General features: G+C 57.7%; 1 protein-coding gene across 1 annotated transcript in view; it reads left to right on the top strand.

The window, feature by feature from the left end:
• Nucleotides 1–24372, top strand: part of SEMA6B (semaphorin 6B) — a 28284-nt gene extending 3912 nt beyond the window's left edge. Inside the window, 18 exon segments of the mRNA XM_027587065.2 lie at nt 12384–12533; nt 12665–12788; nt 14438–14498; nt 14631–14693; nt 15094–15195; nt 15593–15683; nt 16009–16128; nt 16591–16679; nt 18644–18861; nt 19699–19830; nt 20137–20286; nt 20649–20831; nt 20918–21064; nt 21789–21866; nt 21966–22024; nt 22441–23099; nt 23101–23161; nt 23164–24372. Coding sequence (XP_027442866.2) covers nt 12413–12533; nt 12665–12788; nt 14438–14498; nt 14631–14693; nt 15094–15195; nt 15593–15683; nt 16009–16128; nt 16591–16679; nt 18644–18861; nt 19699–19830; nt 20137–20286; nt 20649–20831; nt 20918–21064; nt 21789–21866; nt 21966–22024; nt 22441–23099; nt 23101–23161; nt 23164–23393 — 2688 coding nt within the window. The 5' untranslated portion in view covers nt 12384–12412 and the 3' untranslated portion in view covers nt 23394–24372.
• The last annotated feature ends 3136 nt before the right edge of the window (nt 24373–27508 follow it).

The following is a 27508-nucleotide window of genomic DNA, read 5'->3' as shown; positions in this document are numbered from 1 at the left end:
CAAGGGCGGACCTGGGGGAGAACTTCCCAACTGCAGGAGCCCAGAAGAGGATTATGGGTTCTAAGAGGGGCCCTGGGTGAGATCTGGTCCAGGGCAGCTGGGGAGATCAGTCACTCAACAAAAGCTCCTATTGGCCCCTGTGTGCCCTGCCCCATGCTGGGTGACACTGGGATCCCAGAGAAAAAGGCTTTAGCTCCGGTGTTTAGTTGGCCCCCAAGGGGCTTCCAGGCTGGAGAAGGGGAAACAGGCGGACCCTGGCCCTCTCTGCTACATGGAGTCAGAGTCCAGGTGCAAGGAGCAAATGGGGCTGGGGAAACTTGGTCTCTGCCCAGTGGATCAGGGAAGATGAACAAAGGAGGGGCATTGAAGCTGGGGGAATGATGGATGTGTAGGAGTTCACAGTGGGGTTGGCTACATATTTTGACAGTTTTAGAACTTTTCCCGGAGGCCAAGGGGTCAGAGCCCCTGGGCAGTTGAGACAGCCTCACTGAATTATTGCCCTTAGAGATTGCCCACTTGGATCAGACTTACGTGCGTTTGAGTCCATGTCTTTGCTCATTCACTCACACACTCATGCCCCCTCTTTGAGACTCAGTTTACCCATTTGTAAAGCATAGATGCTATTTTCTCTCCCTTAGGATTGAACATTTAAAGAAGAGGACACGTGCTAGGCAACATGCTAGGCATAGTCCTGTTGTTTTTCTTACTCCAGAAAAAGGAGTAACTTTGAGAAGCTGAAACTTTGTGGCCTCTGGCCCTGATCTCATTTGGAGCTGTGTGGTCCTTGCTCTCACTTCATGAGGTGACAGATGTTTAATAGGTGTCTATCTCCTAGGTGCTAGGTTCTGGGTACCCAGCAATGACCAAGGCAGACTGGGCCCTGCCTTTGTTGACCTCACATCCAGGTGGGGACATGGATACCAACTAGGGAAATAAAGTAAACCAAGTATAATAAGTTTTCCTGAAGACAATAATACTGGATCGTGTAGCTGAGGAGGGCGGGGCTGTTTTAGCTGATGGTGTCAAAGAGCGTGTCTCTGAGGAGGTGGCATCTGAGCTGAGACCTGGAAAATGGGATGGAGCCAGTCATGTGGAGATCTGGAGGAAGAGCATTCCAGGAAGAGGGTAGAGGCAGTGCAAAGGCCCTGGGGCAGGACCTTGCCAGGTGCCTTGTGTACATTGGAGCCCTACGTGGCTGGAGCAGAGTGAGTGAGGGGTAGAGAGGGAAGGAGGGGCAGGTCTTGCAGGGCCTTGGGGGCCTCAGAGGAAGACTTGGGCTTTTACCCAAGTGAGGCTTGAACCCCAGAGGGCAGTGGGCCAGGGTGGCAGCACCTGACCCAGGGCTTACAGCCCTCTAATGGCTGCTGGAGGGAGGACAGTCTGCGGGCAGCAAGGGCCAGAGCTGGGAGACTAGGGCCGAGGCCTCCGTGCTGGTCCAGGTGAGCAATGATGGGGTCCAGCCTAGCTGAGGCAGGAGAGGGGGAAAGAAGTTGGTGGATGGGGTAGATCTGGGACTTGCTTACAGAAGGATGTGGAGAGAAACAGGGCCCCTTTCTCTAAGGCGTAGGGAGTACTGTGGTTAAGAGTGTAGTGTCTAGACCATATGGCCTGGGTTGGAGTCCAGCTTGGCCATTTCCTAGCTGTGCAAACTTGGGCCTGTCACTCACCCACTCTGGGCCTGTTTCTTCAACCACAAAATGATAAGAAGAACCGTTCCCACCTACCCCACTACTACTTTCTATGAGGCCCACAAGCACAGAGCTTGGAAAACAATGGATGCCCCTGAGTGTTTGCTGCCATTCCCCTTTGAAGATCTGAGCCCCAGTCTCTGGGAGAAATGAGGCACAGATCATGGTGGCAAATTCCCTGAGGTCACCCGGAAAACAGGGGCCTCTGGCCCTCACTATTTTTTCTCCACTGATGCACAGTTCTCACGCCCCATCCCCCAGAGCCCACGTCACTCTGCCAGCATCTCTGCCATTCCTGAGCCCTGACTCACCAGAACTTGTGGTCCACTCTGACCCCAGGGCCGTCCCCCAGGACCTATCTCCCGCCTTTGTCTTCTTTAAGTTCATTTGCCAGGTCTTCTGTTCCCAGCAACACTTAGCACAGCCCTGCCTGCTTCCCGCCCAGCATCTCTTAGTGGTGTCCCCTTGCAGACCTGCCCTTCTGGTCTCCTCCCACTTGGGGATCCCTGTGGCCTCCCACACACGGCCTCTGGGGGAGGGGCAGAGTGACTGGAGGAATCTGGAGGGATCAACCTGGGGGAGAGGAGGGCTCCCAGAATCCCAAGAAAGGAGGACCGGTCTCGCCATCTTTTTGGACCCCAAGGGCAAGAATCAGATCTCTTTGTCCTCCCTAAAGTGGAGCCCCCTAGAGCCAAACCTTACTCCCCTCTGTTCCCCAAAACTGGGCCCCAAGAGCAGGGCCCAGCTCCCCTGCATTTCCTTCAACTTGGGGCTGAAGACGGGGTCTGTCTGCCCCCAGGCCTATCCAGAATTCCCCCCTTGGGAATCTGTGGGTGTCCGCCCCCCCCAGCCCCAGTCCCACTCTGGATTCCCCAGGAGCCCCCAGCCCCTTCGGGCGGCCCCCTCCAGGGCCCTCTAATTACCCACTGGGTATAAATGACACTTTAATTTTCTCAGAATGGTCGCTGCATCGTGGAGAAAGCAGCCCCCCTTCCCCGTTCCTAATTACAAGTTGCTGCTTCCGACTTGCCTCCTGGCAGCCCAATTTCCAAACAGTGATTAAAATTAATTACCCAGGAGCCCCCCTCCCTCCCCATCTGGGCCTGGGGCCCCGGGGGCCGGTCTGTGGCCCCCCTGCTTGAGGTCCTGTCTCTCCCACCTGTTCCCCACCCCGGCTCCATGAGTGGCCTGGGGACAGGAGAGCCTCTCTCTGGGTCTCCGCTTGCTTATCCGCAAATGTGCATTTTGGGCTGTGCAGCCTCGTAGACAGATGGCGCCTCGTGGGCACTTGGCAAGAGGCAGCACAACCCAGCAGCCTGGGTTCGGACTCCAGCCGCACGCTTCCGTGCTGTGTGACGTTGGCCAGGTGGCTCCACGTCTCTGGGCCTGTTTTTCCGTCCACGAAACAGAGATGATGGTGCTGGTCTCTGCCTCACTGGGTTGGGGTGGGCAGGAAATGAGTTCATACATGTGAATCGTTGCGCCCAGCACGGGGCTTCATGAAATCTTCGCTTAAATCCCTGCTCTGCTGGGCCGCTGTGGGCTGCACGCGGAAGGTGGCTCAGGAACTCTTGAGCACCCGTTGTCTTCAAAAGAGACGCTCAGCACGAACTGAGTGTTTGCCATCAGCCCAGCTCTGTGCCAGGCCCTTGACATGCATGACCCTGGTCACGGGTGACCCTCCTGGAGTGCTGGTGCACAGTAGGTGCTCAGGACGTCCGGAATAAACACATCCTCGCAGCTCTTTTGCAAGTAGGGGCTGTTCGCGGGACGCTCATCAGGCTGGTATGTGTGGAGCGCCTACTGTGTGCCGCGGAGCCGGCGTTGCGGGCCCCGATTTGCAGAAGAGGAAGCGGGAGGAGGCACTGCTGCCCCCCAGGCCAGCCAGGGACGAGTTAACCGGCATCCAGCAGCCTTTGGAGGACGAGGGGGCCTCTCTCTCCCCAGCCCCTCCATGGCCAGGCCCCAGGGACTCCCTCTGGCAGCGCTGCCAAGTTCCTAGACAGCCCCGAAGTCCGACTGGGCTGCCACAGGGGGCGACTTGAGGCAGCTGGAGGAGGCAGCTGTAAGCAGAGCTGGTAACTAGACCTGGAAGGCGCAGGGGCCCGGCTGCCGGGCTGGGTTACTCGATCCCCCCGGGGACACCGGGCCCCGGAGCTGGAATCCTGGGGCCATCAGGCTGACAGCAGCTCCTTCTATGGAACTGGAAACGGGCATCCCGCCCCCATCCCGGCCGTGGCACATGGAGAAACAGGGGCTCCGAGCCTGGCCCAGCGTCACAGAGTCCCCTGCTGTGGCCCAGAGGGACCCAGTGAGGGTGAGCTGCCGGCCCGAGGCCACCCAGCGAGGCCACTTCATGTCAAGTAAACACCTGCGTACCGGGCCCTGGTGTGGTGCCTGAAGTTATAGCGCAGAAAATTGAGGCGCAGTGTCCGGTCTGGAGAAGGGGGAGAATCCCAGGGGCCCTCTCTCGAGATAGGGCAGCCTCCCTCCACCCGCCGGGACCTTCCCAGTGCTCCTGGAACAGTTCCAGCCCCCAGGCCTTTGCCCTTGTGGAGCACCCTTCCCCACATCTTCGCTGCTGTTCCCTCCTCAATCCCGAGGCCGCAGACGGAATGTCACTCCCCCCAGGGGTCCCCTAACCCCGCACCTGAGCAGCCCCTTTGCCACCCCCTGCCATTCTTACCGTCATTTGGTAACATGCGTACCCCCCCATCTCCCCCGTGGGATGGGGGCCCCACAAGGGCAGGGCTTTGCCACTGTCTTGGTCACTGCCGTGTCCCCGTGCCTGGAACAGTGCCTAGCACACAGCGGGCACACAGTAATTGCTCATCTAAGGAGTGAATGGACAGCTCCTGGTGTAAGGTACAGGGAGCCAGAGCTGGACACAGAAGCTCCCAGGTTGGTGAGGTTGGGTGGAGGTGAGAGAGGAACGGTGGCTGGGGGAGCCCAGGGACACTGAAGCTCAGCCAGGGCAATCAAGGAAAGCTTCCTGGAGAAGGGGACATCCACATGTAGCTGATATAGATGGTGAGCAGGAGTTGGCTGGGGGGCTTCGAGGGGCAAAAGCAAGGTGACTATGTCTGGGTGATTGAGGGGGTTCCTGGGGAGAAGCTGGGCCTTGAGAAGGCTGAAGACGTCCCCCTGGCAGAGGGGACAGCCTGAGCAAAGACCTGAATGTGGGACTGGTGAATTCTGGGCATGCCTGGCAGGAGATGAGGGCAAGTGAAGGTTAAGGTCATTCCCAGGGTGGGAGGGATCCTTAAATGTCAGCACACAGAAATCGGCTCATTCTTCTGTGGGGTACTAGGGAGCCATTGCAGGCCTTTGAGCATGGTGTGGGCTGAGCTTGCCAAGAGTTGCTTGGGGGAAGAGGGATCAGAGAGGACGGTGGCATTGCCCTTCAAGCCCAAATTCTCAAAAGCCCCAGCGGGAAATGCTCAGGCTCCAGGAGGGACCAAATCTCCAGCCCCCAGGCTTTTAGCTTCTGGGAGCCTCTGGAAGCAAGAGGGATTTAAGATAGATCGAAAGTAGAACTTCCCTGCTAAAGCTGAGTGAATGGGGGAATCCTTCCTAGCTCTGGGCTTATTTCTGGAGCTGAGATGTCAGCAGCAGCGACCACTGGCCACGTGTGGCTGTTGAATCACGTGTGGCTGGCCCGAATCGAGATATGCTCTAAACGTAAAACACGTACCAGATTCCAAAGATTAAATGCGAAAAATGGCAAGTCGAAATGTCTCGTTGATCATTTTTACATTGATTACTGGTGGAAATAACAGTATTTTGGATCTATTGGGTTAAATAAAACACATTATTAAAATGAATTTCCCCTTTTGAATGTGGCTGCCTGGAAATTGAAAAGGACACGTGTGGGCGCAGTTTTCTGTTGGATGGCGCTGGTCTACATTATGTCCTCCCATCCGCAACATTGTAGGTTTGGACTTGTAGTCACCTGCTGCTTAGAGGCGGGGCAACCAAGGCCCACACAGCGGAGGTGGGGGGAACCATCGGAGGGCAGAGCCGGGATTTGAACCTGGGCCGCGTGATGCTGGAGACCAAGCTGCTAACCTGGAGCTCTTCAGCCAACAGTGTTGTCCACCCAGCCCGCATTCTGGGCCTCAGTTTCCTCAATCCACCAACAAGGTTAGACCCAGGGGTTGGCCAGCCTGGTGCCCACAGGGGATTGAGGTCCTCGGAAACTGTTTGATGGCCAGGGGGTGGCAGGCAGCAGCTTCATGGGGGGGATGGGTATATAAACTCCAACACATGGGCGTGTGCACACACGTGCAGACGGCCCGCCATGGCTGGGGCACACACGTGTGCTGTGGTTGCATCTATGGATATGTGTGAACACACAGAGGCTGTTACGTGCTGTGGACATCGGGGCCTGTGGACATGCGTGGGGGGACCCACACTCCTGTGGACATGGGCCAAGTGGAACCAGGGAGGAGGGCAGATCTGGAGTCCACGCCTGATGTGGACACTTAGTTCATTCACTTACAACAAGACATTATCGAGCACCAGTGGTGTGCCAGATGCTGTGGGGACACATCATTGACCAAGTCACACCCCAGACTGCCGTCACAGGGCTCCCCGTCCAGGGGGGCAGACAGGCTCTGAACAGGCTGATGTGTGGATGATTATTTTATTTGGGGGTACCCATGCACGAAGATTGTTGCGCATGCTGATCCCTGTGAGATCTTACTACGCGCAGGCTCCGGTTGGTGGGTCTGGGGTGGGGCTTGGGGCTCTGCATTTCTTTTTCTTTTTCTTTTTAAGATTTTATATATTCATTTGAGAGAGCACAAGCAGGGGGAGAGGCAGAGGGAGAGGGAGAAGCGGACCCCCTGCTGAGCTGGGAGCCTGCCTTGGGGCTCGACGTGGGGCTGGATCCCAGGACCTGGAGACCGTGACCTGAGCCAAGGCAGACAGACCCTCAACCACCGGAGCCACGCAGGTGCCCCACGGGGGCTCTGCATTTCTAAGGGCTCCAAGTGAGGCTGATGCTGCCGGTCTGAGGACCATATTCGGAGGAGAAAGGGTCTAAATTGGACACTTTGAGAGTGTGATACCGGGTAGGGAGGGGCATAGCGGTGCATGGAAAGGGTAGAGGCTCCTGGAGTATAGGGGGGTAGCGCTGGGAGGGCTGTCTCTGAAGATGTGGTATTGCAGCAGAGACCTGAAGTAAGGACAGATGTGGTTATCCTTCCCTGGGGCCCTGGGGCAGGACTGCACCTGCCTTGTTGGGGGGCGCCCGTGTGGCTGGAGCAGAGTGGGCGAGGGGGAGATGGGGAGGAAGTGAGGGCGGGGAGGGGGCTGGGGACAAGTGGTGCAGGGTCTTGAGGGCAGCAGGGAAGAGGCTTTCCCCCAGGGAGGTGGGAGCCCTGGAGGGCTGTGGGCAGAGAACGGACGACCTGACTCGATGGCTCACAGGCGCCCTCTGGTGGCCGCTGCGGGGAGGAGGGACGGTGGAGGGGATGAGGGCTGCAGCCTGGGACCAGGGTGGAGGGGACTGCGCGGGTCTGGGCGAGAGACAATGGGGGCTGACCAGGAACGGACTGGAAAGGAGTGAGAATTCTGGATAAACTTGAATGCAGAGCCCACATGACTTGCTGGCATTGGGCGTGAGGGTGAGGGAATGAGGCTGGGGGGGGCCGGGTGTTGGGGGGAGCTGGGGGGAGCTGGGGGAGGACTCCCAGGCGCGGCCTGAGCCGCCAGCTGAGGCCGGGGTGCCAGAGCAAGCTCCAGCTGGGGGCGGGGAGCACCAGCTGCCAGTCAGGAGGTCAGCTTGATCCATCCGTTCAGCACCGTTCCGGTGAAAACCCCAACAGGCTTTATGTTTTATCTGTCGTTTGGAACTTACCAGCTGATCCTAAAATTTATACTGAAGTCCCATGGCCAAGGGTAGCCCAGACACCTTGGCCTGAAGAAGTGCCAGGTGGGAGAAGTTTTCCAGAAGGAAACTGGAGCCTATGTCAAAGTTACAGTAACTGAGGTGCAGGGAAGACGGTCCGGTCCAGGGGCCACCTGAGGACCTGAGAGGTAAAGTACGGTGGCTTTAAGGGATTTCTACCTCTGCCTCAGTCTTCTCATCTGTACAGTGGGACCGTGTGCCAAGAGTTGGAGTGATGGTCGGGGTTCCAGCAGAGAGTCCCTGCCACAGCGTGAGGCCTCCTGGAGGGGGGCTGGTGCTCTGTGGCCTTATGACGGTTCCTCCTGTGTGTCCCCAGGGCTGCAGGCAGGAGGCAAACCCCTTCCACGGGCAGGCAAACACGTGGGTGAAAGGATGCCCCCCCACGCCGTGGGGTGCACAGGCTGGCCACGCAGCGCCCCCCATCTGGCCCTGGTGGTGGCTCCAGGTGGCCAGGTGCTCGGGCAGGGGGTGGGGCTTCATCCGGACGGGCGGGTGCCAGGTGGCTGCTGACAGAGGCGCTGCGAGTTTCACAGAGAGAAGCAGACGGTCTTGGGGGGGGAGGTGCTGAGGCTTCCAGTAACCCCAGGGCAGGGGCTAAACTGAGGCCAGGTGCAGTGAGTGGGCCCCATCGTGGCCTGGACTCCCCCCAAAAAGCATGTGGGGTTCAGTTCTGCATTAGAGTCAAAATAACTAATGTTGACTGAGCGGTATCAGCCTCAGCTCCATTTCGTCCATGACGTTGCCGCCCTGCGCCTCAGTTTCCCCATCTGTATAAGGGGCATGTTAACAACACCCACCTCTTGGGTGTGCTGTGTGGATTTTTACAACGCCTGGCACATAGTAAGTGCTTGGTGTTTGCCACCTTTATTATTTATTGAGCTTCCACTGTATGCATGGCCCTGTGCTGGGTGCTGGGGACACAGTGGTGGCCAAGACCCTGTCCTGCCCTCCCAGGAGGCTCACAGTCCAGTGGGGAAGACAGACAGGCAGGCAGTTAGAAGGTAGGGGGATCAGGGCACTAATGGGGGACACACTGGCACGTGGGAGCCTGGAGGAAGCCCATCTAGGCTGATCTGGGAAGGCTTCCTGGAGGAGGTGTCTGAGAAGAACAAGTTCACCAGGTTACTGGAAGCAGGAGGAAGGTGTGCCAGGCAGAGGGAACAGCATGTGCAGATGATGTCCAGAGGTGGAGATGGAATGGAGGGGAGGAGTTGGGACTTCATTTTGAGGACACTAGGGAGCCATAGAAGGGTTCAGAGCAGAAGTTCTCAGCTGGGGCTGGTTTTGCCCCCCAAGGAACACTGGATAAATGTCTGGGGAAATCTGTGGTTGTCACACTGGGGTTTCTCCTGGCATCAAGTTGGGGGGGGCAGGGATGCTGCTCAACACACCCACAGTCCCCAGGACAGCCCCCCAGAGAGAAGAGTCACCCTGAATGTCAACAGTGCCAAGGGGCAGAGACTCTGGTTTAGAGCAGGGGAAAAACAGGTGAGATTTGAGTTCTAGAAAGATTCCTTTGCTACCTTGAGGAGGATACTGAAGGGGCAGGATTGGAGGCCAGGAGACCAGGCAGGAGGAGGTGGGGGCTGGGCTACAGAGCACTTGGGGGACAGGGAGGGGACAGGGAAGTCAACACCCCATTCTTTGGCTAGGGGATGCCGGGGCTGTTCTTAAGTCGAGGAACTGGTAGGAGAAACAGGTTCGGGCAAAGAAAGCCCAGCGTGGGTCCCAGGGGCCCTTGGATGGATCTGTGGGGCTGGCGGCAGATGGACAGAGGGGGCAGATGAACCCCTTCCCAGCCTCCAGTTGCTGCATCACAAGGTTAGGAAAACCAGGAGAAAAAGTTAGCCATGAGGTCCCATCCTGACCTGGGGCCTCAGTCTGCCTGTCCATGCACTTGGGTATTAAGTTACTGCTATAGCCTGTCTGGGTTGAGGGTTGAGGGAATGGGCTGGGTGGTTATTGATCTTGTTACGGTCATTAGGATGCTCAATACCTAGGAGCAAAATCCTGGAGCCAGAGAGCCCTGGGTTAGACCCAACTGCCACATCCTCTCTGGTGGGACCATAGCCCCCAAATCAGACCCTCAGTGTTCACATCTGCAGGATGGGCTAACTGTTACATCACTCCCGCTAGAGCCAGTGGGGGGCTCTATGAAGTAATTCCCGGAAACCAGCCAGCCCCAACTTCTGGTACTTACTATGGCAACAGCAACAACAGGAATCATAATAATTAGCATTTACTGAGCACCTGTGCTATGCCAGGTGCTGCACTAATACCCGCCACAGGCCTATGAGATCAGTCCTGTTCTCATGCCCGTTTTACAGATGAGGAAACCGAGGCCCAGAGGCAGAACCTGTCCAGGATGACACAGCATGTAAATGGCCGAGCTGGGATTTGAACCCTTGCAGCCTGACTCTGGAGCCCTGCATGGCCAGTGAATGGAAGCTTTGTTTGGAAGGTTCTTACGTTAAATATTGTTCTGATAAAACATGGGCCAGAATGCACAGGGCATCACCTCACACCCATTCTGGGATGGCAAACCCAGGAAATAACACATGTTAGCAAGGATGTGGAGAAATGGGAACGCTCACGGGCTGCTGGTGGGAATGTGAGGCGGGGGGCAGCGCTATGGCAAACGGTCTGGCGGTTCCCCGAAGAGGTTAAACATAGAATTACCATGTGATCCTAGGTCTAGACCAAAAGAATTAAAAGCAGGGTCTCAAAGAGTTGTTTGCAACCCCAAGTTCATAGCAGCCTTATTCACAACAGCCAAGAGGTGGAGACAACCTCAGTGTCCGGCAGGTGAATGAATAAACACGGTGTGGTCCATCCATGCTTGGGAACACGCTCCAGCCTTAGAAAGGAAGGGACCCTGACACCTGCCACGACGCGGAGGGACCCCGAGGACACTGCGCTCAGTGAGAGGAGCCAGACCCAGAAGGGCACATCCCGCAGGAGGACCCCACTCCCAGGAGGTCCCCAGAGGAGTCCCGTCCACAGAGACAGAGAGGAGAGGGTGGGAGCCAGGGCTGGGGCAGGGGGTGGGGAGTCCATGCTTCGTGGGGACAGAGTCGCCATGTAGGGAGATGGAAAGTTCTGGAGATGGAGGGTGGGGGTGGCTGCACAACAGGGTGAGTGTGCTTCGTGCCGCTGAACTGTGCACTTAAAAATGGTTAAGATAGTAAATTTATGGTATATATATTTAACACAATATAAAAAGAAAAATGTTTATTAAAAAAAAAAAAAAAAACGGACAGAGCCCCTCAGAGGCCGGGATGACCCAGGCAGGTGTTGTGGGGGAGGAGGCTGGAGTGGGGGAGGGCAGTGGCCTGAGGGTGGAGTAGGCAGCCGCAGGCTGGAGGCCACACTGGGGGCCTTGACTGCTATGCAGTGGCTGGGACCTAGATAGGAGTCACTGGGAGCCATGGGAGGCTGCAGACCAAGGGAGGAGCCAGGGAAGGAAGCTCTTAAGGAAGCAGAGGCATGTCCCCTGAACACGTGGAATCCGGGCATCTGCTGAGTCACAAATACTGGAAGTCCAGGGTCATGGAGAGGAAGCTCTGCTGGTCCACGCAAGGCCTTCCTGTTTTTTGGCCCTGAGTCCTCAGAAGGCAGGCACTCCAGGGCCAAAGGTCCCGACCACCTTCACCTCCAGGGCTTCAGAATCTTGGAGCTCTGAGGCCAGGACAGGGCGTGGTGATGTCCCTGCTGCTCAGATGGGGAAACTGAGGCACAGGGCTTGCCTGTGGCTTCCCGGAAGGACGAGGCTGCAGGCTTCTTACTCGGGACCTCCAGACTGCACCCCTGCTGGTAGGGATGTGGAGGGCTGGGTTCCAGAGGGTGAGTTCTGCTCACACTTCCACCAACCGATCATCACCGGGAGGGAGTCTCCATGCTGCACAACCCGGCAGGTTCTCCAAATTACCTTGAACAGGAGCGGGAAGCAAGCTCCTTTGAGGGGTAGTGAGGTGCCTGTCACAGAGGTATTCCAGCAGAGGCCAGAAAGCCTGGACTTGGGAAGGAAGTCAGACTCACGGGGGCCCCTCTGAGGTCCCCGGCCAGCTGGAACATTCTACGATTCTAAAGTATGGCAACTCCCAGATTGTGGTTTATAAAATTCTGAGAGACTGAAAATTTTTTTTAAGACTTTCATTTTAAGATTGTGGTTTATTTTTTTAAAGATTTGATATATTTATTAATTTATTTGAGAGCGAGCGAGCAAGCGGTTGGGGGGGGGGAGGGAGAGGGACAAGCAGACTCCGCGCTGGGCCGGGAGGCCCACGAGGGGCTCAATCTCAGGACCCTGATATCACGACCTGAGCGGGAATCAAGAGTCAGTCGCTGAACTGACTGAACCACCCAGGCGCCCCAGGATTGTTGTGTTTTAATTGTAAGATTTCTTGAATATATGTTTTGAGATTGAATTATTTAAGTACGTGTTGTTAAGTGTTGTGTCTATCATTATCGTGATTATTTGTTTTTTTAATTATTTAATATGATTTCATTTCAAAGTCATTTAAATATTGTCATTATTAGTTTTTGGTTCAAAACCATTTCCGGAGCTCTCACTACGTTGTGGTTAGAAAGTCTTTCTGATAATTAAATAAGTGCTGGCGTTACTATTATTGCCGAGGTTTGTGTTATGTTTTATCATTACCCCATGGGGAGTGGTTTTTGGGTACTTGAAGGTCCAGGCCACTGCGGCTCGCGTGCGCCATCTCTCGGCGGAGGTCGGAACTGCAGGCCGCACAGCTCACCGCCAGGCCCCTCGCCCGCAGGTCTCACTTCTCGTCGCCCCGACCTCGCCATGCGGACCCCGCGAGCGCCCCCTCCTCGCCCGGCCCCACTGCTCCTACTGCTGCTGCTGGGGGGAGCCAACGGCCTCTTCCCCGAGGAGCCGCCGCCACTTAGCGTGGCCCCCAGGGACTGTGAGTGGGGGTCCCGGGGGGAGCAGGGGTCCGGAGGGAGGGTCTTGCTTCCCAACTGGGTCGGCTGCCCACTTCCTTCAGGGCTCACCAGACCAGGTTCACCCCAGCCCTGGATCACACCCCTCCCCCAGACCTGAACCACTACCCCGTGTTCGTGGGCAGCGGGCCAGGACGCCTGACCCCCACAGACGGTGCTGACGACCTTAACATCCAGCGAGTCCTGCGGGTCAACAGGACCCTGTTCATCGGGGACAGGTATGAGGGATTGTCGGGCAGAGTGCAGGGTGAGGTGTGGGGAGCTGGTGGTGGCATTTTGGGGACGTTTGCACGATGGACCACATTGTTTGGCTGGAGTACAAATTGGCATCTTTGGGGTGGGACTATATAAAGGGTGCTGACTGAACTCCACTTGTGGTTACAGTCTGGAGTCTGCTATGGTGTGTTTGTAGGTGGGGACAGTTCTTTGGTCAGAATTCCCTGGGTTTCTATAGAAGGTGCTGATGTGGGGCTCTAGGGCTTCTCGGAAAACGGACATTTGAGTTGAGACCTGAGTGATGAGGAACCAGCCATGGGGACATCTCGGGGGAGAGGGAGAAAATCTAGGCAGAGAGCACAATCTATGCAAAGGTCCTGGGGCAGGATCCGGCCTGGTGTGTTGGAAGAACATTGAGGAGGCCCGATTGGCTGGAGCAGAATGGGTGACTGGGAGACGGGGAGGAAGGGAAGGCAGGGAGGGGACCGGGCAGGTCGTGTGGGGTCTTGGGGACCACAGGGAGGACATGGGCTTTTACCCCAGTGAAGGGGGAGCCCTGGAAGGCTGTGGGCAGAGGAGGGGGTCCTGACTCAGGTGCTCATAGGTGCCCTCTGATTGCTGTGGGAAGGACGGACCGAGGGCTGGAGCCAGGGGAACCAAGGCGAAGGCAACTGCCCTGGTTCAGGGTGGACTAGGGTGGTGGCCGTGGAGTGCATGAGAAGTGGGTAAATTCTTGGTAGACATTAAAGGCAGAGCTGACAGTATTGGCTGATATGTGGGAGGTGAGGAGAAGTGGCAAGTTGAGGGTGCCTCCCAAGTTGTGGCCTTTGCCCCTGGAAGGACAGAGTGGCCTCAGCCAAGATGAATGACAAGGCAGGAGCAGGTGTGGGGACAGTCGGGTGCAGTGTGGTCGAGCTGAGTATGAGATGCCCGGGAGCCCCCCACAAAGAGACCTCCGGGATCCGCTGGACCCCCGAGTCTGGAGCTCAGGGGAGGGCCCGGCTGGAGACAGGACTGTGGGTGTCATCCTGCCATAGACAGGGGGGGAGAGTAGACAAGGCTGCCCGGGAAGGGAGCGGCTGGGGAGGGAAGAGGCCCAAGGACCCAGCCTGGGCATCGGGGGAGTGGTGAGAGACTGAGGGGCTGGAGAGGTGGGAGGGGAGCCCGGTCCCCGAGGAGTTCCCAGGAGAAGGAGGGGGGCCGGGCCAGTGAGACACTGCACGAGGGGGAGGAGGACAGGGAAGTCAAGCTTCACCTTGACCAAGGCAGTTTCTGCGGTGGGGGCGGGGGGGAAGAGCCTGGGGAGACTGAGAGGTGGTGGGAGGGGCACCTGATGGCACCTGATGAAGGGCACTGGATAGTTCATCATGTTGGGAGTAGGCCCCCAAGGCCGTGGGGCGTGTAAGCTTGAAGTGGCATGTCAAGGCGTATGGGGTGTGCTAGAACCTGTGGGTCACTTTAGGACCGGAGGAAGCGTGTGATGGCACTCACGAGCACGCGGGGGCATGTTCAGTGTTGCAGTTTCTAGTGGCTGAGGCACTGGCACACCCCTGCACGTTATGTGTGGGACACACTTCTGCCGCCAGGAGAATGGAAAGTGGAGGCGGGGGGTTGGAGGCTCCCATCCTCACTAGCTGCACCTCTCCCCTAGGGACAACCTGTACCGGGTGGAGCTGGAGCCCCCCACGACCACGGAGCTGCAGTACCAGCGGGTGAGGAGGGGGCCCAGGTGGGAGGGGTGGGGGCAGCACTTGAGGCTCCTGCCAGGGGGCCCTGACACGGGCTGGGGAGCAAGAATTGGGCGGCAGGGATCCCGCTCCCCTTACCGCTGACTCTGCTCTCAGAAACTGACCTGGCCCTCCAACCCCAGTGACATCAACGTGTGTCGGATGAAGGGCAAGCAGGAGGTGAGTGGGACCTGGGCACGCCTCCAGCCACGCCCCAACCCGGCCCAGTTCGGGGCAAATGTTCCTCTGTCTCCATCCGCGGCTAGAACCCTCCTTTTGCCATGGCTGCGCCCCGAGAGCCTGGCCACGGCCCCAAGTGGTCCTTAGGCATGGCCACGCCCCCAGCCTTGGTCTTGCCGGAACTCCATCCCTTCAGTGGCCGCCGATGCAAAGTATTTCTGCGCCTTGGCGGGTTCCTCAGTCACTTGGAAGATCCAGTCCCGTTTCAGCCCCTGATGTGGTCCCTGTCCTGGCCACGCCCACACCTCCGGCCCCGCCCCGCAGCCCCTCCAGCCCTCGATACTAGGCACACACCCGTGACCACGCCCACCATGACTTCTGTCTTCCCGCCCCACCCCAGGGCGAGTGTCGAAATTTTGTAAAGGTGCTGCTTCTTCGGGACGAATCCACGCTCTTCGTGTGCGGTTCCAATGCCTTCAACCCCGTGTGTGCCAACTACAGCGTGAGTCTCCGCCCTTCCAGGCCCTGAAGCCCCAGGTCCAACCTCCTGGTCTTGGCTCACCTGCCCTCTGCTGGCCGGGCACTTTCCCCAGATCACGTCACCTCCTACGGGAAGCCTTCCTGGATATGCCCTCCTCGGCCCCTCACCAGGAGCTCCAGAGGAGGCTTCCAAAGGAGATCCGGGAAGCCATAGCTCACTTAAGCTACAAGCCAGTTATAGGATTAACTAGAATTGACTCTTAGACCGGCTCGCAGAACAGTACACTAAGCTCTAGAGAGTTTAAGTGGCTGACCAAACCACACAGCATCCAAGGTGGAGGCAGGATTCCTCGGGGGGGGGGGGGTGGCTGCCAGGTGTGGCCAGGAACGCTGTCACTCAGGCCCCATCCCCCCTGCAGATGGACACACTGCAGCCCCTCGGGGACAACATTAGCGGCATGGCCCGTTGCCCGTACGACCCCAAACATGCCAACGTTGCTCTCTTCTCTGGTGAGTGCCCCCAGCTCTGACCATCTGCTGGGGCCCCAACCCTGACCCGTGTGGCATTTTCCACTCTTGGAGGCGGGTTATTATGAAGGTGGCTGTGAAACAGAGAATCTCAGGCACGGTCGGCACTCAGCCAAGGTCAGGGCTCAGCTGGAGGAGCTGGAGATCAGCCTGGGCTCAGGCTTAGGTGGGGTCAGGGCTCGGTCTAGGGACAGGAGCTTCCTTGGGCTCTGGGCTCAGTCTTGGAAGATCAGGTTTTGACCCACCCCGCCCCTGGCCTCTGTGATGTAACTTCTCACCCGTTTCCCCTCAAATCACGCCCATCCAGAAGGAATGCTCTTCACCGCCACAGTTACCGACTTCCTAGCCATCGATGCTGTCATCTACCGCAGCCTGGGGGACCGGCCCACTCTGCGAACCGTGAAACATGACTCCAAGTGGTTCAAAGGTGGGGCAGGCATTCATCAAATCCCCCCACCAGAATAAGAGTCCCAGAGGAGACAGAGAGGGACTCCCATCTCATCTTTGGAACCTACTGACCTCTTTGAAGACAAAGCTAGAGGAAAGACTTCAGTTGGATCTAAAGTAGAACTTGCTGGAAATGGGTGGTTTGGAAACCTGAAATGGAACAAGGGGGATATAGCGGGAACTTAGCTCTTCAACACATGAGGGAAGAAGGTGACAAAAATAGTAGTAGATGTTGCTGTTTGTGGAGGGTAGACACAGTGATTTTAGGATTCGGACACCCAACACCCCCCCAAAAATCTTTGAGTCTATTTTATTTTGCCTGGGTAATTGGCCAATGTCCCCCCTTCACTGTAAAAGCATTCACCTGAGTTGATGTGTTCACAGCCCCGGAAACTCCATTTCTCATGTTAGGGGCTGAGTTCTGACCCCTCCTCTCCTACAGAGCCCTACTTTGTCCATGCGGTGGAGTGGGGCAGCCACATCTACTTCTTCTTCCGGGAGATCGCGATGGAGTTTAACTACCTGGAGAAGGTAAGGTCCTCTCTCTCCTACCCCTGAGAGGCACTGGTGGTGGGGCATGGAGCTGAGAGGCTCTGATCGTGGGAAGTGGGGAGTAGAGGTGGATCCATGAATCTCCACCTGGGGCAAGAGGTTCCGTCCTCCACCTCTGATCCTCAAGACCCTCCACTCCAGCCAGGACCAGGCCTCTGAGGCTGGAAGACATTTATGGAGCGGCCTTGGTGCCCACAACCCTGGGTGAGGTTCATGGGTTTGAAGGCAGGTAACACCTCTGGGTTCCAGTCCTGGTGTTGTTGCTATTCACCTGTCCACCCGCCCATCTCTCAACCATTTATCCATCCTTCATCCGCTGTCCATCCATCTGCCTACTCACCCTCCTACTCAGCCACCTTCTCACTCACCCATCTATGTGTTCTTCAGCCCACCCATAATTCCATCAACTCATGTATCTATCTATCCATTTACCTATCTGCCAACCCATCCACTCAACCATCATCCATCTATCCATCCATCTGCTCATCTACCTTACCTCCCACTCATTTCCTTACTTACCCATTTATCCAGCTACCTGTGCATTCATTCATATACTTAACAATCTACTTATCTATCCTCTTCATTAGTTCATTCATCTCTTCATCTATCTGTCCACCCTTTGGTATATCCAATTGTCTACCCCCCCATAACTTATTTATCCATGCCAGTCAATGTTCTGTCTATCCATACATCTGCTCATCCATTTACCCATGGATCCGCTCATCCACCTACCCATGCATCCGCCCATCCATCTACCCATGCATCCGCCCATCCATCTACCCATGCATCCGCCCATCCATCTACGCATGCATCCGCCCATCCATCTACCCATGCATCCGCCCATCTACGCATGCATCCGCCCATCCATCTACGCATGCATCCGCCCATCCATCTACGCATGCATCCGCCCATCCATCTACCCATGCATCCGCCCATCCATCTACCCATGCATCCGCCCATCCATCTACCCATGCATCCGCCCATCCATCTACCCATGCATCCGCTCATCCATCTACGCATGCATCCGCCCATCCATCGACTCATGCATCCGCCCATCCATCTACCCATGCATCCGCCCATCCATCTACCCATGCATCCGCTCATCCATCTACGCGTGCATCCGCCCATCCATCTACGCGTGCATCCGCCCATCCATCTACGCATGCATCCGCCCATCCATCGACTCATGCATCAACTCATCCTTCGACTCATGGATCTACTCATCCATTGATATGTCCTTATGTTCTTCTTCATCTGCCCATCCATCTATTCCTCCTCCACGCAACCACCCATTTATCCACTTACCCATCCATCCATGCACCCACCCATCCATGCACCCACCCACCCATTTATCTCCCATCTGTCCATTCATCCATACGCACATCCTTCTTCCCATCCATCCATTCATCCATCCATCATCTCCTTCATTATTCTTCTAACTATCCATCATTATCTCCTTCAAATTTGTTCATCTATCCATCCGTCTATCCACTCATCCTGCCACCCCTCCACCTACTCATCTATCCTGTTCCTCACTCCACCAGGCAGCTGGACAGTGAGAATTCTTCCCCATTTACTACTAGTGTGACATTGGGCCAGTCACTTCTCTTTCTCTGGTCCTCAGTTTCCCCATCTGTACAATGGGGATATCGGTCCCCTCCGTTGTAGAGTTTGGGAGGAGTGTAGGAGATGGTGAGGACTACGTGCCTGGTACATAGTGAGCAATCCGTAAGCACGTGAGATTTGGCCTGGGATAGCCACCCCTGACATCCCCATGTGTCTGCTGCGGAATGGGGTGCAGAGGAGTATGGTGACTAACTGGGGTCGCACAGTGAGCCAGTGACAGACTCCTCCCTCCTGGCCTGGGTGATGGCCAGTGCAGCCTGTGGGCAGCCTTCCCGGACTCAGGGCTCAGGCCCCCATTTTATCTGCTGTTGCACCAGGTGGTGGTGGCCCGCGTGGCCCGGGTGTGCAAGAATGACCTGGGGGGTTCCCCTCGGGTGCTGGAGAAGCAGTGGACATCCTTCCTGAAGGCGCGGCTCAACTGCTCTGTGCCTGGGGACTCCCACTTCTACTTCAACGTGCTGCAGGCCGTCACGGGCGTGGTCAGCCTGGGGGGCCGGCCCGTGGTCCTGGCTGTTTTCTCCACCCCCAGCAACAGGTCAGAGGGCCCCGAGGGGAGCAAACTGGGGCACTGGGGGCAGAGGAGCAGGGAGCTCCCACATTCATCATATATTCCCTGGGTCCTGGGCTGGGTCAGATTGGACTCCCGAGTGGCATGAGCCCCAGACTGGGGTGGGACAAACACAGCTACTGACCCTCCATGGCCCTTTGGTCAGAAGGGGCCAGATGGGGGGTGTCCTCATCTTCTGCCTTTAGAAGAGGGGGTCAAAGAGGGCTTCCTGGAGGAGGGGACATTGGAATGAGCCACCAGTGGGTGTGAGATGGCAGAAGAGGGAAGAGCATTCCAAGTTGAAGGAATAGCATGTGCAAAGGCCCTGAGGCTGTAGTGAGTTCCCTATGTTTAAATAATAAGGAGGAGGCCCCCGTGGCTGGAGAGGAGGAGGCAAGGGGGAGAGTCGAGGATATGAGGGCAGAGAGGTGATGAGCCACTGGGAGGAGCCTGGACTGTATCCTGAGAGCTCTAGGGAGCCATGGCAGAGTGAGGAGCAGAAGAGAGACAAGGTCAGATGTGCATTTTTGGAAAGCCCCCTAGGGAATGGGTTGAAAGGGGGCAAGAGTGACATCTGGGAGACTGGACGTCCAGGCAAGTGACGATGGGTGGCCACGGAGGGACACAGGTGGCCATGGAGGAGCCAGCCTGTGGTCCAGTCTGAGCCCTGCTGAGGAAGCAGAGTGACTGGAGCGGATGGGTGGCATCTCTGGCCCAGGGGACGGAACATCTAACAGCTTCACCGGGACAAAGGCTCTCCAGCACGCTTGTCCAAGGCAGTGCCCTCCACCAGGCTCACCGCTGCCTCTCCCCTAACTCCCCCAGCATCCCCGGCTCGGCTGTCTGCGCCTTTGACATGACTCAGGTGGCCGCTGTGTTTGAAGGCCGCTTCCGTGAGCAGAAGTCCCCTGAGTCCATCTGGACACCCGTGCCGGAGGATCAGGTGCCACGGCCCCGGTGAGAGCCCCCTTGATCCCAAACCAGGTACCCAGGTGGGGTGTCCTGACCCTAGGACGAAGGGCTGGGACTTCTGGGTGGATTTTTTTTTTTAATTTTTTATTGTTATGTTAATCGCCATACATTACATCATTAGTTTTTAATGTAGTTTCCAGGTGGATTTTGTGGGGCTGAGTTCAGCTGTACCCATTACACAGATGCAGAAGACTGAGGCCCTTTGGGCAGGGCAGCAGGTCCCCTGGCAAATGAGAGCCCCTCTGTAGGGATGTGCGAGGCCACCCTGACCACCACTTCCTCCCCACCTAGACCCGGGTGCTGTGCAGCTCCTGGCATGCAGTACAACGCCTCCAGCGCCTTCCCCGATGAGATCCTCAACTTTGTCAAAACCCACCCCCTGATGGACGAAGCGGTGCCCTCTCTGGGCCACGCACCCTGGATCGTGCGGACTCTAATGCGGTCAGTCCCCATGCATGGCTGGGGTCCGGTGGGGCAGTGGGTGGTGACGAGAGCCCAGGCCAGGGTGGTGGGTGGGGAGGAAGAAGGGGGCCACCTGTGGGCATGAGGGCAAGGGGGAGAGCAGTCCTGCTGCAGCCAGGCCCTCCAGACAGCTGAGTATGCAGCGACCTAGGGCCGCGTGGTGGGGACGGGGTGGTGGCGGGGAGAGAGGTGAAGGGGGAGACAGGCCCAGCCTGGGGCCCACCTTGGAGGTCTGTCTCTCTGTGATGTGCACCCGCCTGGCATGGGTGGTGTCTCTACACATGCCCAGGGCACCGCAGGGGCTATGGGACCAGTCTAACCCCTGCCCACCCTGGCGCCAGGCACCAGCTGACGCGAGTGGCTGTGGACGTGGGCGCTGGCCCCTGGGGCAACCACACTGTTGTCTTCCTGGGCTCCGAGGTGGGCACCGTCCTCAAGTTCCTCATCTGGCCCAACGCCAGCACCTCGGGCACCACTGGGCCCAGTGTCTTCCTGGAGGAGTTTGAAACCTACCGACCAGACAGGTGGAGTGGGCAGAGGTCGGGAGGTGGGACCGGTGGGCGGGGAGATGGGGCTCGCCCTCGAGTCTTGCCAATCTGCTCACCTGCAGGTGTGGACGGTCGGGCAGTGGCGAGGCAGGGCGGCGGCTCTTGAGCCTGGAGCTGGACACAGCCTCAGGTGGCCTGCTGGCAGCCTTCCCCCGCTGTGTGGTCCGCGTGCCCGTGGCCCGCTGCCAGCAGTACTCAGGGTGCATGAAGTGAGTGCCCCCTGGTGCAGGCTGCGGAGGTGAGGGGGAGGCAAGGGGAAATGAGCATGGGAAGCCGGGAGAGCCGAGTTCAAGTCCAGGGCCCAACAGCGCCCTGACTCATTGAGCGATGAGTCAATGAGCCAGGCAGAGGACACAGCTCGTGCAAAGGCCCTGGGGCAGGAGTGGGCCTTTTATGTTGGAAGAACAGCAAGGAGGCCCGATTGGCTGGAGCAGAGTGAGCGAGCAGGAGAGAAGGAAGAGGGGAGGACAGCAAGGGGAGTGGGGCAGTTGTGCAGGGGCAGGGTCCTGTGGGCCAGGGGGAGGCTTGGGCTTTCAGGGGTGGGAGCCCTGGAGGGCTGTGGGCAGAGGGCTGTATGAGATCTGACTGACATCTTTAAGAGCGGCAGGAGCAAAAGCTGGGGACCAGGGAGACAGCTGTCTCTCTGCCTTTAAAATGGGTGGCAAGATCAGATGTAAAGTTCTGGTACGCCCCTAGGCTCAGCGTGAGCCCTCAACACGGAGAAATCCTTCCCTGAGCCCGCCATCATGGCAATAATGACGCCTGGGCTCCCACTTGGGCAAAAGTGAACTGTCCTGCGCCTTATCTAGAAAGTGGGGGAATAAGTAGCCCCTAGCGCAAAGATTTGTCACAAGGACTCCTGGAACTGGCAGTCAGAAGTACCTTGTAGGGGACTGTGGTTGATGGACCCGCTGGGTCACCTGTCTGCTCTAGGAACTGTATCGGCAGTCAGGACCCCTACTGCGGGTGGGCCCCTGATGGTTCCTGCATCTTCCTCAGCCCCGGCGCCAGGTACTGGGGGAGAGGGCCTAGGGGAGGGTGTCTCACCCACCTGACGACCAGGCAGGCTGTGGGAGAGGTTTCTGCTGACTGCCTTTCTTACCCCGGTAGAGGCACCTTTGAGCAGGACGTGTCCGGGGCCAGCACCTCAGGCTTAGGGGACTGTACAGGTAAGCGGAGTGCGGGCGGGCGGGCAGGGGGGCTGGGGACCACCAAGGTTCTCCTAGTGCCCTTTGTTGCCCAGGCCCAGATGGGGGGGCTGGGGGAGGGGGGTGGCCTGGGTCAGGGCATTGGAGGGGCAGGGGTCCCACTTCCAGGAGGGGTGGCAGGGGAGGGACAGAGAGAGGCCAAGAGACAGGCCACGAAGCCGACAGACAGACTTGGGAGAGGACACACAGACCCCAGCAGACAGACAGACGCCGAGAGACAGGCAGACAGAGGCTCTGAAAGGGGCACAGAGACACCACGGAGCAGACAGGCCGACTTTGGAGAGGACCGCTGGACAGCCAGAGGGGCCGAGGCGGCGGGAGGCGGGGACCGGGCCGTCCCCCGCGGCCTCTCTCACGCGGCCCGCGCTCCCGGCCAGGACTCCTGCGGGCCAGCCTGGCAGAGGAGCGCGCCGGGCTGGTGTCGGTGAACCTGCTGGTGACGTCGTCGGTGGCGGCCTTCGTGGTGGGCGCCGTGGTGTCCGGCTTCAGCGTGGGCTGGTACGTGGGCCTCCGCGAGCGGCGCGAGCTGGCGCGCCGCAAGGACAAGGAGGCCATCCTGGCCCACGGCGGCGGCGAGGCCGTGCTGAGCGTGAGCCGGCTGGGCGAGCGCCGGGCGGCCGGTCCCGGGGGCCGCGGCGGCGGCGGCGGCGGCGGCGGCGGCGGCGTGGTGGGCGGCGGCGGCGCCGGGGGCCCCCCCGAGGCCCTGCTGGCCCCCCTGATGCAGAACGGCTGGGCCAAGGCCACGCTGCTGCAGGGCGGCCCCCACGACCTGGACTCGGGGCTGCTGCCCACGCCCGAGCAGACGCCGCTGCCGCAGAAGCGCCTGCCCGCGCCGCACCCCCACGGCCTGGGCGCGCGCGCCTGGGAGCACGGCCACCCGCTGCTCTCGGCCTCCGCCTCCTCCTCCCTGCTGCTGCTGGCGCCGGCCCGCGCCCCCGAGCCGCCGCCCGCGCCCCCCGCCCCGGGCGAGCCGGCCCCCGACGCGCGCCTCTACGCCCGGCCCGGCCGCGCCTCGCACGGCGACTTCCCGCTCACCCCCGCACGCCAGCCCCGACCGCCGGCGCGTCGTGTCGGCGCCCACGGGCCCCTTGGACCCAGCCCCGCCGGCGACGGCTTCCCGCGGCCCTGGAGCCCGCCGCCCACGGGCAGCCTGCGGAGGCCCGGCCCGCACGGCCCGCCGGCCGCCGCCCTGCGCCGCACGCACACGTTCAACAGCGGCGAGGGCCGGCCGGGTGACCGCCACCGCGGCCGCCACGTGCGGCCCGGCACGGACTTGGCCCACCTCCTCTCCTACGGGGGCACGGACAGGACTGCGCCCCCCGTGCCCTAGGCCGGGGCCCGACGCCTCGGCGGTGCCAGCCACGGGAACCAGGAGCGAGAGAGCCGGCCCAGCTCCAGTGGGTGCTCAAGACCCCCTCCCCACCCGCGGTGGGGGGGGAGCCCCCCCCCCCGGCCACACGGAAGCACAACGAGCTCGGCGCCCCCCCCCGCCCCGCCCCGCCCGGGGCCGCGGGACACTGAGGCGGTTTGGGGGTGGGGGGGCGGGAGGAATGTGCTATGGATTTGAGGTTGACCTTCTGCGCGTGGATTTGGGTATGTTTTCCAATTGGCGTTTCTTTTGCAGATTTCTATCCAATTGCACAACTCCGTTCTCGGGGTGTCAGCCGCGGGGCTTGGAGGCGGCGGGACAGGGGAGGGGCCGCATCCGCAGACCCAACCTCCCCGCCCCCCCCTTTCCAGGCCCCTCCTCAACCCAGGCTCCTGGCGTGTGTGGGTGTGTGTGTGTGTGTGCATGCCGTGTTCGTGTGTGCAAGGGGCCAGGAAGGGGAGGGAGGTGTGTGTGTGTGTGCCCACGAGGGCTGCTGCCGGCGTGTGTGTGTCGCGGCAGGCCACGCGTGCAGTGTACCTGTCTGTGTGCAAGGCGGTGGCCCCAGCGGCCTGGGCGTTGGCTGAGCCGGCGCCGGGGCTTCCAGAAGGCCCGGGGGCCTCCAAGGTGCCGGCTAGGAGTTTGAGGGGGAGACGAGAAGGGGTTTCGGGCAGGGGGGCCGGGAGGGCCTGCCCAGAAGTCATATTGGCAGCAGCTGTCTAAAGGGCTTGGTGGTCTGGGGGGCGGGGAAGGCGGGCGGGCCCCACTGTAAATACGGCCCCAGGGTGGTCCGAGGGTCCCATGCCACCCGTCCCCTTGTGACCTCTCCCTTGACCTCCAGCTGACCATGCATGCCAGCTGAGTGGCCAGCTGAGTCCTGGACCCTCTCTGGAGTTTGCCTCCCCCAACCCCCTCCCCATCAATAAAACTGTTTACAACCACCGGCCCCCAAGGCTCTGGGTCTGCTCTGTCTCCTACCGGTGGGACTTGGACCACACTTGCCCGGGGCAGTTGGGAGTACTCCCCGCCCGCCCCCTGTGAGACTCATGGCGACAAGCAGAATTTGGGGGTACTAGGTGTGGAAATGGCGGGCGTCTTCATCTGGATGGGGCCAGTTTTCTGATTCATCCTTGAGCAAATATTTATTGTGCACCTGCTACATGCCAGGCAGTGTCGGGGACGAATCCCTGTCCTGATGGAGTTCACAGCCTAGTGGGGGAGACCGGCCCGCCACCCACAAATTAGGAGGGGCTTTGAAGTAGTGATACGCGCCGTCAAGAAAAGGCCAGATAATGTGCTAGGTCAGGGCTGACTGTGTAGGGTGGGGGAGGGGGTGGTCGAGGAGGGCCTGTAGGGGAGGTGACACTTGAGCTGAGAGGTGACCTGTGAGAAAGCAGCTGTGGGGAGGTGCGCAGGCAGAAGGAACAGCCACTGCAAGGCCCTCGGTGGGGACCGGCTTGGAGAAGGGGAAAGGTGGCCACAGCGGCGCCCAGCAACACGAGGAGGGCCGGGCAGGAGCAGGTGCAGGTGAGGAGGGGGAGGAGGACAGGGGCTTCAGGCAGGAACAGCCTCACAGGTGCGGACTGTAAAAGTTTTTGTTGTGGTAAGATCCACACAAATCCACATAAATTCGAACGCACCATTGGAACCGTTTTTTTTTTTTTTTTTAAGATTTTATTTATTTATTTGAGAGAGAGAGAGAGAGAGCACATGAGAGGGGGGAGGGTCAGAGGAGAAGCAGACTCCCCGCCGAGCAGGGAGCCCGATGCGGGACTCGATCCCGGGACTCCAGGATCGTGACCTGAGCCGAAGGCAGTCGCTCAACCGACTGAGCCACCCAGGCGCCCTGGAACCGTTTTTAAGCGCACAGGTCAATGGCATGAAGCACGCTCACGCTGTCGGGCGCCCACCCCCACCATCCATCCCCAGAAATTTGCATCTTTCCAAAGTAAAACTCTGTCCACATTAAACATTAACTCCCCATCCTACCCCCCTCCCAGCGTTATGGATTTTATTTTAAGTGGGACAGGGAACTTTCCGAGGATTTTAAGCAGAGGGCGGGATCTGATTTCACTTTAAGAGATCTCTTTAGCATTATGCCTCCTTCGCCGTTCACACTCCCTCCTTCCCGCCCATGTCCATGGGGCACCTGCTGTGTGCTGGGCTCTAGGGACTGAGCAGTGGACAAAACAGATCCAGCGCCCCCTTGTCCCGGGGGAGATTGTTAGTATAGTAAACAAAGAAACACAAAGCACTGTGCTGAACCTGTGTGTGTCCGTGCGCAGCATTGTGTAAGTTTCAGGTGCGCAACTCAGTGATTTGATGGGTGCAGATACGGCACTAGGATTACCACAACAAATCCATTACCTCCTGTAGTTCTCTGTGTAAGCGATGAGAACATTTAAGAGCTACTCTCTTAGCAGTTTTCAAGTATATAACATTACCGTGTATGGTAAGGGTAACTATAGTCACCATGTTGTACACTACACCTCCTGGATGTACTCATCTTAGAACTGCACATTTGTACCCTTAGACCAACATCTCCCCATTTCCTGCACCCCCTAGCCCCTGGCAGCCACCATCCTGCTCTGGGTTTTGGGTTTTTAAAATCCCATATATAAGTGAGAGTATACAGTGTCTTTCTCTGCCTGACTTACTTCACTTAGGTAATACCCTCAAGATTCAATAACATTGTTGCAAATGGCAGCATTTTCTTCTTTTTTTACCTTTGAATAATATTCCAGGGTGTGTGTATATCACATTCTTTCTTTCTAAGATTTTATTTATTTGAGAGAGAGAAAGAGTGAGAGAGTGAGCGAGCAAGAGAGAGAGCATGGGCAGGGTGAGGGGCAGAGGGAGAAGCAGGCTCCGTACTGAGCAGGGAGCCTGATGCGGGGCTTGATCTTGGGACTACAGTATCATGACCTGAGCCAAAGGCAGATGAAGGCAGATGCTTAACCTACTGAGCCACCCAGGCGCCCCTTTCTTTCTTTTTCTTTCTTCCTTCCTTCCTTCCTTCCTTCCTTCCTTCCTTTCTTTTCTTTCTTTCTTTCTTTCTTTCTTTCTTTCTTTCTTTCTTTCTTTCTTTCTTTCTTTCTTTCTTTCTTTCTTTCTTTCTTTCTTTCTTTCTTTCTTTCTTTCTTTCTTTCTCTTTCTTTCTTTCTTTCTTTCTTTCTTTCTTTCTTTCTTTCTTTCTTTCTTTCTTTCTTTCTTTCTTTCTTTCTTTCTATTGCATCTTTATCTATCCATCTGTCAATAACACTTAGGATGTTTCCATGTCTTGGCTATTGTGAATAATACTGCAAGGAACAAAGGAATACATGTGTCTTTTCTAGTTACTGTTTTGTTTTCTTTGGATAAATACCCAGAAGGGGGATTGCTGGATCATATATTCCCTATTTTTAATTTCTTGAGGGACCTCCATACTGTTTTCCACAGCGGCTGCACCAATTTACTTTCACACCAACAGTGAAGAAGGGTTCCTTTCTCTCCACATCCTCACCAACTTTGTTATTTCTTATCTTTTTGATTCTAGTTATTCTGACAAGTGTGAGGTAATATCTCATTGGGGTTTTGATTTGCATTTTCCTGATGATGAGTGATGTTGAGCACCTTTCATGTACCTCTTGGCCATCTAGATGTCTTCTTCGGAAAACTGTCTCTTCAGGTCCTTTGACTGTTTTGTAGGTGTCTGTTTTGTGTGTCTAACTCTATGGATCTGTTATTCTGTCAACATGTCCTGCTTTGTCTGTGTCTCTGTGTGGTTCCATGTATTTTCACCTGTCTCTGTGTTGTATCTACCTGTGTATTCACGAGGATATCCATCTGTCTTTCTTTATGCCTGTCATGGTCAGCCTGCATGTGTGTCTCTGAACCTATGTGTCCACAAGACAGTACTCATATTCATTCTCAAAGCTTGATAGAGACAAAACTCTTCAGAGATTGGGCCGGGGAGAAGAGGCCATGGCCAGGCGTGATGGAAGTCCTGGGTGCAGGTAAAGATAACACATCACACCTGAATTTTTAGAATGCAACAAAAATGAAAGCTCTGAGTAGCCAAACCTGTGAGATGCAGCCAA

This window comes from Zalophus californianus, chromosome 1 (assembly GCF_009762305.2).
Source record: "Zalophus californianus isolate mZalCal1 chromosome 1, mZalCal1.pri.v2, whole genome shotgun sequence".
NCBI lineage: Eukaryota > Metazoa > Chordata > Mammalia > Carnivora > Otariidae > Zalophus > Zalophus californianus.
The sequence above is the reverse complement of the archived record's forward strand: the minus strand, read 5'-3'. Positions and strand labels throughout refer to the sequence as shown.